This window comes from Heloderma suspectum, chromosome 3 (genome assembly GCF_057233095.1).
Source record: "Heloderma suspectum isolate Gila_16-S chromosome 3, 16-S_ref, whole genome shotgun sequence".
Classification (NCBI taxonomy): domain Eukaryota; kingdom Metazoa; phylum Chordata; class Lepidosauria; order Squamata; family Helodermatidae; genus Heloderma; species Heloderma suspectum.
Genome location: NC_139460.1, coordinates 191,635,854 through 191,649,969, shown reverse-complemented (window position 1 = coordinate 191,649,969; position 14,116 = coordinate 191,635,854). Strand labels below are relative to the sequence as shown.

The 14,116-nt window shown below is 42.5% G+C and overlaps 1 protein-coding gene across 3 annotated transcripts in view; it reads left to right on the top strand.

The window, feature by feature from the left end:
• Positions 1–14,116, top strand: part of KCNMA1 (potassium calcium-activated channel subfamily M alpha 1) — an 829,668-nt gene that overhangs the window by 620,152 nt on the left and 195,400 nt on the right. For all 3 annotated transcript variants that reach the window (XM_084845225.1, XM_084845223.1, XM_084845224.1), the window contains exon 15: positions 1,336–1,445. In XM_084845225.1, coding sequence (XP_084701351.1) covers positions 1,336–1,445 — 110 coding nt within the window. The remainder of the gene's footprint in view (positions 1–1,335; positions 1,446–14,116) is intronic.

Below are 14,116 nucleotides of genomic sequence, written 5' to 3'. Positions count from 1 at the left end.
TGGTTATCTCTCTAGCATTCTTAATGGACGGGGTTTGAGATCTTATTTTCCTAGACTTTCAAGGAGTGAAAATGAGGAAGGGTTTGTCAGTCCCTTCCTTAATTAGTACTGAATTGCAGAGATTACAATGAAGTTAAAAGGGGGTAGAGAGGCACACACACCAGAATCTAGCTGTAAATATGAGTAGGGAAAATCCATTTTTGCAGGTAAGTGTTCCAAACATGTGATATTGGCAAGATGAACATAAATGTGAAAATAAATGGGAGGGAATTGCTATGGGAAGGCAAAATAGATCTAAATATCATGGGCTCCTGAGGATGAATGTGAGGGGCACAGAACCAGAGAATGGCATGAATCTTAAGGCCTTCTGCAGAGTGCTGAAAATGCTTGGCACCACTGGCCATGCCAAAACATGGAACTCTTTGATGGGAAAGAAAAGCTTTCTGCAGCAAACTGTGTTCACCTGACAAGTGGTTAGGGTAAATGACCTGAAAGATATATGATTCTGTAGTGAGAAGCCTTGTGTTTTGTGCAAACGCCAACTTTCATTGACACTTTTCTGAAACAGCTGTCCTTGGACAGGACAGGCAGAGACAAGTCATTGTCTTGGGATGTTTTCAATTGATTACTGAATGGCCACAAAATTAATCTGTGCACCCTTTCCCTGAGTCACTACAGTTCAGTATTTTAATTTTTTTTTGCTTGAGTACTGCTGGAGATAGGCATTCATATATCATTGTCAGCAATGTAGATATCACATACATATATACAAATCTTTCTTTTTTTTAAAGCCTAATATGCTGCAGAGCGTTGTCCTTAAATATATACATATACAATCACACACCGCCTACTAGGGTTAGCCCAGTAGAGTAATTCAAGGGAGGGGGAGAGCAGATGGCCCTGTTTCTTAGGGAATTGGAACTGATGGACTTTTGATTTTTTATAAGTGGAAGCCCAATGTATGTTTATTCAGAAATAAGTGCTTCTGACTTTAATAGAACTTTCTCTCAAGTTGGTGTACATAGTATTGCAGTTTTTCTGTAGGATATACCTCTTAAACTTCTTTTCTCACTAAACATTGCCTTTGATCCAAAAATACACTTTTCTCCAAATGTTGTATATATAACCTACACCCCCCTCCCCCCCACGCCTGGAATGGTGCTTATAGAGACAACATCCCCATGAAAACTTAGCAGGCATTATTAACTGGTAAACCAGTTATCTGTATACCAAGTTTAATTACCTAAACATTGATTTGTTTTTAATCACTTCCATTTATTTTTGTAGAAAGTGGTTGCAAACTCTGAAATTGTTTCTTGTTTTTCTTCTTTCTAGATTGAGGAGGATACATGGCAGAAATACTACCTGGAAGGAGTTGCTAATGAAATGTATACAGAGTATCTTTCTAGTGCCTTTGCTGGTCTGTCATTCCCTGCTGTTTGTGAGTAAGTAGTTATACAGTGATTGACATATAAGCTTTCTTCCTCCTCTCAAATAACAACAGAAGTGCTTGTTTCAAATCCCAATATGATTGTTAGTGGAGATCCAGAAAACGTAAGTGTTGAAGCAGCAGCCTTATAGAACGTTTCCTCAAATGCAAAGATTTTCCATGTGATTAGAATCAGAATGTAAAGTATGTCTACAACAGATTACTAGTAACCCATTTCTTGTAGTTATTTACTGCAAGTGTTCATTCTTTGGTCACACCATATGTGGAGGATCACCCTTCACTATGGCAGTCCCACTGCTACTAACATCCAAAATGTGGAAGACACCCCACGTAGGTTTCCCACCATGCACTTCCTCTGCCAGCATAAATCTACACTTCATTGTTTAATATCCCTCTTTTACCTAAGGTAGCTGGTCATTAGATATGAGACAAACATTAACATGAAGTAGAGCAAGAAAGCTAATGAACGTATGGTTACTGGAACTGTAAAACAAGGTTTTTATGTTGTTACTGTTACCACCAATCAGAGCTACAGTTCCTGACCCTAACCAAACCTAAGCTAATTCCCCTATCAGGCTCCGCTCCAGTTAAATCACAGGCCTGATACTGAGGGCTGGAAATGTAGTTCTTCTTCTGGGAAGGTGTGACTTATACCAGGGACCTTTAATGCAGTTTGCCAGACACCCCTTGAAGTCTTCAATCTGGTCCAGCGGCTGCTCTGACTAAGCACCTCCACCATCAGTTGAGACTGAGATACATTTAGGACTCTGACATTTTCCAGCCTGGAATTACATGTATTTTTGCACCTATCATAGATCCAAAGAATCATCAGCAAAATGAAACAGCCACTAAGGCTGTTCTGCAAACTCTAGCACAAGGAAAAGATCTCCGGTGGGGGGGGGGGGGCGAGCTAGTTAGTTGCAGCAAAAACAACAAAGAGTTTTGTGACACCTTAAAGGCTAATAATTTATTCTGACAATCTTTCATGGGCATTGCTCATCAGATGCATCAAGTAGAATTTGAGGTTAACAAGTTCATGCATCTGATGAAGTGGACATTGTCTATGAAAGCTTAGGCCAAAATAGATTTGTTAGTCTTTAAGGTGCCACAAGACTCTTTGTTATTATTTTTTTAGGAAAAGAGTCTGTGCAATAGTATTATAAGTAATTTTTAGTATATCTATGCTTGTGCAATGTCTTGTGCAAGCAGAATAGCATATTTGGCTGTAGTTTCACTTTTCTTATGCAACTATGTGTAAATGGTTCTTCTTTGAATGGAAATTATATGGACCTTTGTTTTTCAGGCAAACATTAGCTGTGGTTAGCTTTAGTCTGGGTCTGTTGCCAGATTAGTAGGCTGAGTTATATACATAGTAGTATACACATAGTAAAGATAAAGGGTTATGAAGGCAGAAAACTATAAATTTGAGTTATAACAATTATTTCAATACTCTTACTGCATGCACGACAATTTATTACTATGTATCACTCACAAGGCATTCAATAAAATTGACAAATAACCTCTGTCATCCCCATCATATAACAACTCCAATGAAAAATTCCAGGCTTGTCCAAAACAATAACAGAGCAATTCTATGGTCCCTAGACAGCATCGGGGTGGGGGACTAGAAAAACCCCTTGGAGGTCTTATTTGTTTATTTATTGATATTGATATCTCACCCTTCCTCACAAGTTGCCCAGGACAGCTCATATAAAAACAACAACACACAAACACTGTTAAAATCATTCTAAAATTTCAAATACACAATAAAATACAATAAAACCATCACTACAATAACAGAAAACAGATAAAACACTTGCCTATACTCCAGAAGTTTCTACAAATAATGTTCATAGCCAGAGCTCTTTCCTCGGAGGGGTTTTTCCAAAGTTTTTCCAAAGTTCCAAAAGTTTCCCCTTCCTGGCTCCTTCCAGCTGGGGTGGCTTCCTCTGCAAGGTTGTAACTCCTAGATCAGGAGAAATGGGAATATCAAGGGCATTATGGTGGGTGGGAAGGGAGTGGCTGAGGATCCAATGGATCCTAAGCCCTCCAGCCCCCAACCACACCTCTGGCACAGAGGGAAGTTAGGTGAGCTCTGAGGCCTGTTTAACAGAAATTCCCTTTTTTGAGGACAAAGGGGCAAAAAAATGCCCCTTCTTCCCGCCCTGCCAGCAAGAGCCCAGCAGGACTTAAGTTGGGACAGAGCCATTGAAATGGGAGGGCTTCATCTATAGGGCTCCTCGCCCTTAGGATTTCTCTTTAAATCAGCTTAACATGATTAGAAGTGAACTTCATAAGACGTCCCAAATGCATTTCAATCCATGCCTTCCTCAGTGGCTGTTCTAAAAATCAATCTATAATCTCTTCATTCACCATAAGATATATATTATCAAGATTTACAATAAAATACACATAATCAAGGAATTATAGTTTGACTTTCAAAACAGTTGCTGAGGAAGACCTTAGTCAAAATGCATTTGGTACATTTAATTACATTCAGTTTGAGAAGTTTTAAAACTTTAATAAAAAAAAGAAACAGTACAAAACCAAAAAAGGAACATCACAATATTAAGCTGATTTTCTTTATTGGATACATCTGGAATTTGCAGATGTTAAATGTAAGATATAACAGATTTTTTCAAGGTACCCGGCTCAGGTCTTTCATCCCAGCAGGACAGCAGATTTGGTAGACAAATGCTATCATTACGTGATGCTCAGATCCAGGGGGACAAGAATTGTGTATGACGTGTCATAATCAGAAAGTGTCATAGTCAGGTTACCATAGAGGCAGATAGGACATCAGGCTACATGTATGCGTTGAGATTGGGAGCAGAGAGACATATGGTCAAGAGCTAAATAAGAGTGCTCTGGATCAATCTGAAAGGTACTGCCAGATCTAGACTGCTGGGAAGGGAAAACCCTGCAGGGCTGAAGTACAGAGCTGAAACTGTATTGGATTTAGGGCTGGAATCCAAGCAAACAAGGAGTTGAAAACTATTGGTAATGGTATGTCTTTATTGGACTTACTGGCCAGGTGAAAAGCGCTTTTGTAGCTTGGGCAGATTCCTGTTTCCTTTCACCCTCTTGACAAGAAATTGAGTAATCAGGAGCAGTCAGGATTTGCTCAGCCTGCATAGACTAGAGCAGTATTTCAAAGTTCCACAAAGGTTCTAAGCTTGAGTAGTTGGACTGAAGCATGATAGTTGGGATAAGTGCTCCATATCCTTAGTGCAGAGCTTTCCAAACTGTGTGTCGCGACACATTAGTGTGTCGCTGGCAGTGTGTAGGCGTGTCGTGCGAAATTCAGAAAGTTCTGCGGAAGGGCACCATGGAGCTCCTTTACTCGCGTTTGCTTCCCTTGGCCCCTCCCCCGGAACTTCCTAAAGCAGCTAATGTTAAAGCAGCTTAGCTGCTAAGGCTTAGCAGCTAAGGCTTAGGTGCTTTAACATTAGCTGCTTTAGGATCATGTGGCGTCTTGACGTAGGGCGCACGTGATTGGCGGTGTTGGAGCGGTACGGCAAGGAGTGTGGTAATGCTGGCTGCATGAGGAATGTGGAGAATTCGAAGTTAGCGGAGCAATTAGTTGAGCAATTTGCAATCAGCTCGGGCGAGAGGCTTCCCCGCATGACGCATCCTCAGTGCGGCTGCAAGGCAGCGGGGGAGAACAACGGCCCGCTGGACGCCCCCAGAGCAGGGAGGGCTGCTCCGGGCAGGCGAGGAGCTTCGAGCCTGCGCTCCCTGGAAAGGTAGAGGCGCGGGGCGAAGAGAGGTGCTGCTTTGGGAGCAGAGCTTGGCCGACGCCAGCACGGAGAAGTGGCAGCAGCCACCAGCCCTGCGTGGTTTCGGGTGTGCCCTTCGCAGACTTCTGCACCACGCTGCCACGCAGCCAGGCCAAAGTAACACGCAGGTGGAAACGCCGCCTGGGACTGGGACAGCACTGAGTGGGCTGTCCACCATCTTGGCCAGTCGGAACAGAGCTCAGTGGAGGCCAGAAGCCTCAGAATCAGCGTGCTCCCAATCAGCAGCCCTGCTGCTGGCTGAAGGGAGGCCACCCTCCCAAACCCAATGTGGCAAACAGCAAGCCACCCACCACGTGGCACTTATGATTTGATTTCTGCCATTTATTTTCAACAATGGCAAAATTAAAGACACTGAAACGTGGAAGCTTAAAGATGCTTGATGACGAAATGCGAGTGTCTTTATCTAATATTCCACCAAATATTGAAAAGCTGTGTTCATCCCATCAACCTCATACATCCCATTAAAATGGTAAGTAGTTATTGGTGTTATTCAACTTTTTAAAATTCTTGCACATATTTACATACTGTTACTCATGAATGACAACAATGTATGTTATTATGTTACAAATCATACATTAAAAAAATATAAATGAGAGGTTATCATGAGATATGTTGTATCACCATACATTTCATTATTACAATTTATGTATGTGTCTGTATAACAGATTAGTTTAACCTCCAGTTTGCTAGTAAAACTGAATTACCATGTCATGAAATGATGCATGTCTAAAAAGTGTGTCACCAACATGAAAAGTTTGGAAAGTTCTGCCTTAGTGTTTGACTCCTGGCTTTTTATTATTTAAACAGATTGGTAATAAGGAACTTTTAGAAAAGAGAAAGGGCAGTACCTTATGTGCTCCTGCTTCTTCTATTGGGACCCACCGACAGTTGTGGTGCAGGAAGCTGGAACTTCCGAAAGCAACCCCAGAAACAAGCAACGTGCTAGTTTCTTGAATGGGACAAAGCAGTGGAGCTCCCTTTTATGAGCTCCACTGACGTGCCCTGTTCCAGAAATGAGTATTTGGCTCATTTCCATTTGCTTAAGGATCTCCTAGCTTCCTGTTGCACTAATGATTGGTCCTGCTAGCATGTGGGCTGTGTTAGATACTGCCCAATGTGCCAAAGAGCATCAGCTGTATCACACTACAAGTCTCTATTCCATTTAGCCGTAAATCATTTGCATGTCTGCATAAGAATGGAATAACATATGGGACATTTTGGATAACACATGTTTATTTTCATATATAACCATCTCCACGCCCCAAATTAATAAGACGACCCTAATATCCATTTCTGAGTAGCAGGAACAATCTGATTTGAAGGTATCGATAGAATGGCAATCTTCTTCTATTATTAAATATTTTGGCCCAAGATATAACATTATCTTATACATATCACTATAACAACCCAATTTATATATTTTCTATACCTCTGAATTCCCATCCCGTAGTCAGATGTATTTCTGCAATTATGAGAACTAGAAACGCACCCTCTAAAAATAAATGGAAGCTGGAAGAATTGGGAACTCTTTGAGTAGCACGTTGCTCAGCCTTGCTTACTTTATTTCCACATAACATTCTGCCTTTCAAAGGCCTGATCCTTGCATCTTTATAAGGATGCAGGAAGATCTAGCAAATATAAATTCAGAAGCTATGGGTTGAATCCAGCCATGCCAGTGAATAAAATTTGCAGATTAAGTGCTCACCATTAGAAGGGTATGAAGTAGTTTTCAAATGTTTGCGATTGGCTTATTAACAGTCTTAGCATTCCCTATGGCTTCATATGAATCTTAGCAGAAAATGTCATCCGCTAAGCATAAAATCTCAAATGATTCTTGCAACATTTTGCATTGTAGCTAATCGTACCCCATTGGGCATGGTCCCTGTGAAGCAAACCCCCTGGGAGCTGAAGCTCTAAGCATTTTTCATTGTTAAGACAGCTGTGTTTCCATATGGTTCTTGAAAACATGTTCTGGTATGGCTGTGTGCAGTGCACAACTATCATTTGTATCACATACTGTGGTAGAATAATCAATAAAGATGGGGCCCTTAATGAGTTTTAGGAGCCCCTCCCCAACATTGGCATATTCCTGAAGTATTTGATTATCTGGAAGCTTAATTATCTGTTTCCTGGTTTAAATTAAAGAGACACTGTAACTAAAATGTATCCAACATTTTAATTAGAATGTGATTACGTACCTCAGATTAATTAGAGCTCAGAGGCAATTAGAGTGTGGTGTTTACATCACCAAGCTTAGAGCATGAATATGTTCAATACGGTGAGGAATTTATATTCCTTTTCATGATGGCACAGAAGACTTCAAAATGTGCTTGTGTTCGGTCGTCGAAAAGGAAGATGAATTTGTTCTGCCATTCCAATAATCAGCTCTGGTGGTACACATATAATCAGCTGTTTTAAAAAAATATACAGAGTTGGAGCCTTTTAAAACAGCAAGTAGCCTGTCATGCTTTAAAACACGTTATAGTGACTACTGCTGTTGATTACCTCCAAATGTTGCCTAAAGGGAATACAAAACCTTTGAGGAATGTCGAGGGAAGAATTCTGAAAATACTTGTTAGTATTTTGTTAAATTATCTCACAGCACAATAAAACAACAACAACACCAAGATCAGAGGCCATGTGTAAGTTGCTATTCAGAAAATTCTGAAAATACTAACAAAATTATCTCACAGCACAATAAAATAAAATAAAAAAGATCAGAGGCCACATGTAAGTTGCTATTCAGAATTACTCAAAATGAGCACAAAGAAGTGAGCAATTTGAGCTGACAGAACTGATGAAAGCATTTCCCCTCTCTATAAAAACCTTCAGGGGAAGGGGTGCATAAATGCACGCATGCATGCCAGATGCATCATTTAATTTGGAAACAGCGCACATCTAGGATTTGGCACTGAAAAAGAACAGTTCTTCAGATCGGTTCTCTCAAACCCCCATACTTATACTTCCCATTGGAAATGGGACAGTGGATGGGAGGTGAATAGCGACTTGCCTCTCAAACAAGATTCCAAGACTGAAGGTGCTTTTGTGTTGTATAACAACTGAAGCTTTGGGGGAAAAGCAAATGGAGCTGCGGGTGGGGTATTGATGTCTTTGGGTTGTTGTTTATTCGTTCAGTCGCTTCCGACTCTTTGTGACTTCATGGACCAGCCCACGCCAGAGCTTCCTGTCGGCCGTCGCCACCCCCAGCTCCCCCAAGGTCGAGTCCGTCACCTCCAGAATATCATCCATCCATCTCGCTCTTGGTCGGCCCCTCTTCCTTTTGCCTTCCACTTTCCCTAGCATCAGCATCTTCTCCAGGGTATCCTGTCTTCTCATGATGTGGCCAAAGTACTTCAGTTTTGCCTTTAATATCATTCCCTCAAGTGAGCAGTCTGGCTTTATTTCCTGGAGTATGGACTGGTTGGATCTTCTTGCAGTCCAAGGCACTCTCAGAATTTTCCTCCAGCACCACAGTTCAAAAGCATCTATCTACCTTCGCTCAGCCTTCCTTATGGTCCAGCTCTCGCAGCCATAGATTACCGCGGGGAATACCATTGCTTGAACTATGTGGACCTTTGTTGTCAGTGTGATGTCTCTGCTCTTAACTATTTTATCAGGATTTGTCATTGCTCTCCTCCCAAGAAGTAAACGTCTTCTGATTTCCTGGCTGCAGGTAAAATAATTTAAAAAGTGCCTACTCTCTTCAAAGCTGTCTTGGGTTGAGGATATCACATTCTACACTTTAGTACTTTAGTGCGCAATCCTATGCATGTTTAGACAGAAAAAAGTCCTAGAACTCTTGTACCTCCCACTGTAGGACTTCTTTTCTATCTAAACATGCATAGGATTGTGCCTTAAAAGGTTCAGTAGTTTCTTTTCTCCAAGTCTGTTCCCTCCTGCCCACTTCAAGCAGTAATTAATCACTTTGAAAACATAAAAGTTAATTATGTTTCATTGGGATAACAAAAGAAGATCTAGCTGTGAAAACATGGCATCTCTATCTTCTCAGAACTGAGAGAGCTGTTAAAGTCCTAATTTGACACTGGATTGTGAGCACAGCCCAACAAAGGGATGTATAATACTTATACTGAGTATATAAGGAGCTAGAATAATAATTCTCATTCTCCATTAAAGTAATGCATGCCACTTCACCCTACATGCATGCATAGTTTTAACAGCCCACCACACAGGTTGGTGTTCATTATAAAGGCATTTATTATATTTTTGCCCCCCTGCAGGAGTTAAATTTTAAGATGGCCAAGTGAGAAGTATGGAGACAATCTCTTTACAAAATGTGCCGAATATTGAATGGGTTGATGCAAAGTTAACCCTATGAGTCTTATATAGTAGACCTTACATTATCGTTTCCCAGTAGTCTTGCATAACAAGGCATTGGGAAGCAGAGTTAATACATATTGAAAATTCTGTCTGGCTAACCTGTTTCATCTAACGCTGAGGGAAAGCAGTTGAAGAGGTAAGTAACTAGATAATATGGGAGTTACTTTTAGGGAGAGGTAAATATGTTTGCCTGATAAATACTCTTTCTTGACTTCCCTGTTCTAGGTGGAGATACTCACTAGTTTAAGAATGGGAGGCAAAGTGTTGTATTGCAAGAATCCCAAGACACCAGAGACAGCTACTTAAATGTTCTTTTGTCTAGGCCTTCACTAGGCCTTTTCTCAAAACTGAAACTCGAGCAAACAGTCTCCCTCTCCAATCCTCCTGACTCCTCCCTTTCACTTCCTCTTCCTCCTCACTTCTTCCCATGCCTCTACTACAACTCCCAACATGCCATTCACCTAGCACAATACCACATATCCCCCTTAATTAAAAACAGAACCTTTTCCCCAAACAACCAACTAATACGTAAAAGACTAGCACATCTCTGTAAACAATGTAAGACAAGTTATCCTCAAATCAACCACCTTGTTAATTGCGGCTGATGTAAGAAAATTACAGAACATAGTCTTTAGCCCATGCAGGCTCTTGCCTGGTGCGCTGAGAATGTTGATCAGGCAAGGGTCCTGGTTGGCTATTCTGTGCAAGGGGTAATACATTGGAGTCATGAGTGCCAAGTAGGTGACCAGTAGTGTCGATAACAGGATCATACTGAGTAGGAGCCAAGTGGCTGGCATCCCATATCTGGCGATTTGTAGCAGAGTCAGAATGAGCAGGAGCCAGGTACCGGGCATTCCATATCTGGCCATCAGACAGTTTATAGGTGTATTGTCCTATCCTGTCAAGTACCTTGAGGGGTAAAGTGAATTTTGGTTCGCCTTTCCGGATGATTCCCCATTTCTTCACCCATACAAATAAACCACATTGTATTCCTGGTTCCTTGGCTCCATAATGGTGATCTGTATGCCTCTTATACTTTTGTTGTTTCTTTTGTACTGTTTGCCTCACATCTGACTGTAGAGACATTTCTGACTTAAGCGTTTGTAGTCCAGCAACACTAAGCTTTGTGTGCATCTCCTTCCCATGTAATATTCAGACGATGACTTCTGTGTTGTGGCATGTCTTGGCTCTATAAACTTGTAAAAACTCTGTAATGAAGGGTTTTCCATGCCTTACCTTCCAAGTCAGCTGTTTGTAGACCTTCTTTCAAACTTCTATTAAAACGCTCTATCTCTCCATTCACCTGTGGATAATAAACTGATGGGTGTTTGATATTCCTTTCTGACAGGAAAGTTTCAAACTCTACCAAAGTAAATTGGGTGCCATTATCTGAGATCAATTCCTTGGGATCTCCTTCTCTACTGAAAACTGAAGTGAGGAGCTTGATAACAGTAGCAGAAGTAGCCTTTGGAGTAAAAGCCACTCCGGGCCATTTACTAAAGCAGTCCATAAGGGCAATGGCATAACGACAGTCAGCAGGCCCCTCATCAAACGGCCCCACGGTGTCAATGGCCAGCTTCTCCCAGGCTGAATCAGGCAGTGGGACAGGCTGCAGTGGAGGCACACGTGTGGTTCCTGTCTTTGTCATGAAGCTGGCAAGTCACACAAGATTTGATAGTAGCCTCAACTTGCATATCCATTCCAGGCCACCAGTATAAATCATGCAGTTGTTGTTTGGTTCGTACAATCCCTTGATGTATATCATGGGTCAACCGTATCAGTTTTGCTTGTACTTCTGGTGGAACAATGAGATGATGAGTACCCTGGATCACTAAACCATCATATAAGGACAATTCCTCACGAATCTTAAAGAAGGGTGAACCAGGTGAGGCAGTGGCTGTTCTGAATCAGTGCCTGGGCACGGTAATGGACTGGATGAGGGCTAATAAACTGAAACTCAATCCAGACAAGACGGAGGTACTGTTAGTGGGTGGTTCGTCTGCCCGGCTAGGTGATATTCAACCTGTTCTGGAGGGGGTTGCACTCCCGCTAAAGGATCAGGTTCGTAGTTTGGGGGTGCTCTTGGATCCAGAAGTGTCACTTGAGTAGGGATGGCGGAGAATTTCTCCCTGAAACTTCGGGGGGCCGAGCGCCAACATTTACGTAGACTACGGCGAAAATAAGGGCAACGCAAATAGCGTTGCCCTTATTTTTGCCGTAGTCTATGTAAACATTTACGTAGACTACAGCGACTAAATAAGGAATGCGAATGGCTGCTCCCTATGGGGGCCTCCATTAGCGTACGCGCTTTTTTTTTTTTTTAAAGTCACCCGTGATAGGCTACGTGACGATTGACGTAGCCTATCACGGCTGACTTTGCAGATCTAGCCGTGATAGGCTACGTGAATCGTCACGTAGCCTATCAGGGGGCGTTTTGTTTTTTTTTTAAACTTTCGCGTTCGCGGCCGGGCAAGGCGGGAAGCCTCCTCCCCGGCCTGAATTTCGGCCGGGCCGAGGCGGGAAGCCTCCCCCCCCAGCCTGAATTTTGGCCGGGGCGAGGCGGGAAGCCTCCCCCCCGGCCTGAACTTCGCGGGGGGAGCAGCGAAGTGCCTCCCCCCCACCACGAACGTCCTTCGACGACAGGTAAGGGACTTTCGTCCACCCCTACACTTGAGGCACAGGTGAACTCAGTGGCACGGAGCACTTTTTATCAACTTAGGCTGGTATACCAACTACGCCCTTATCTGGACAGAGATAGCCTAGCTACAGTTATCCATGCTCTGATAACTTCTCATCTGGATTACTGCAATGCGTTATACGTGGGGCTGCCTTTGTAAACGGTCTGGAAACTTCAGCTGGTCCAAAATAGGGCAGCAAGATTGTTAACAGGGACTGGCCTGCGAGCTCATATTACGCCAGTACTTTTCCAGCTGCACTGGCTGCCAGTCCATTTCCGGGCCCGATTCAAAGTGCTGGTGTTAACATTCAAAGCCCTAAACGGCTTGGGGCCAGGTTACCTGAAGGATCACCTCCTCCCATATGTGCCTGCCCGGACCTTAAGATCATCATCAGCGGCCCTTCTCCGTGAGCCCCTGCCAAAGGAAGTGAGGCGGGTGGCTACTAGGAGGAGGGCTTTTTCTGTTGTGGCACCCCGGCTCTGGAATGAGCTCCCTAGTGAGGTTCGCCTGGCGCCTACATTGTATTCCTTTCGGCGCCAGGTGAAGACCTTTGTATTTTCCCAGGCATTTTAGCATTTTAGCTTTCTAAATTTTTATCTTTGCTGTTTTAAATCTGTATTTTGAACTCCTGCACTGCTGCTAGGTTTTATTGTGGTTGTATTGTTATATTGTGGTTTTAATGTTCTATATATTTTAAATTGTTTTATTGTGTGTGGTTTGGTTTTAATTTTTGTGAACCGCCCAGAGAGCTTCGGCTATTGGGCAGTATAGAAATGAAATAAATAAAAATAAATAAATAAATAAATAAATAAATGGCAATAGGGAGTGATCCACATTACACACGTTGTGTGGCCGTTTCACTATGAGGTAATCCTGTAGTTTGCGTTGTCCTGGACTGCTGGACAGGACAAGCAAGCAGCTCTAAACTGCTCCTTGGAAATAGCTGTCAGAGCAGATGTGATGGAAGTAATCACCTCCGTGTCCTCATCTTGTTCAGTTTCTGAGGATGGCAAAGGTAGCCAGGATAAACAGTCTGCAGTAACATTCTCAGTGCCAGGTCTGTACTCCATCTTGTATGTAAAAGCCAACAGTTTAACAGACCATCTGGTAATCCTCATTCCTGCCCTCCCCAAACCTTTAGTTGTAAGCAAGGTTGTCAGTGGACTGTGATCAGTACACAGTGTGAATGCATGACCCCACAAATAGGTCCTCCATTTCTCTGTAGTCCATACACATGCCAGTGCCTCCTTTTCAACTGTAGAGTAAGATCTTTCTGACCTTTGTAAAGTTCTGAATGCAAAAGCAACTGTCTTTTCACTCTTGTCTCCATGAACTTGGGTAAGTACAGCCCCAAGACCATAGTCAGAGGCTTCTGTAGTCACAATGGTAGGTAGTGCTGGGTAAAATAAGGACAATGCTGGGCTATGTACAATCAGTGATTTCACTGTCTCAAAGCTGGTTTGTGCAGCTGATGTCCACATCCAGGGTGTAGATCCACGAACCAACGGATGTAGGGGTTCTACTACAGATTCATAATCTGGCACAAATTTTGCATACCAAGATGTAAGGCCTAAGAAGGAGTGCAGTGTTTGGACATCTTTAGGTGGTAGAGCATCTGTAACTGCCTTGACATGGTCGGGATCAGGTTTCTATCCATTTTGTGATATAATATGCCCAAGGAAGGTAACTCCTTCTGTCTGAACACACATTTGGAAAGGTTCAACTTTAGTCCTGCATCTGTTATGCATTGCAAGACAGTTTGCAGAAGTTTTTCATGTTGTGCTGGGGTCTGTCCAAATACGATGATGTCATCCAGATAGCACTGAACTCCTGGCGGATTCGTAAGAATC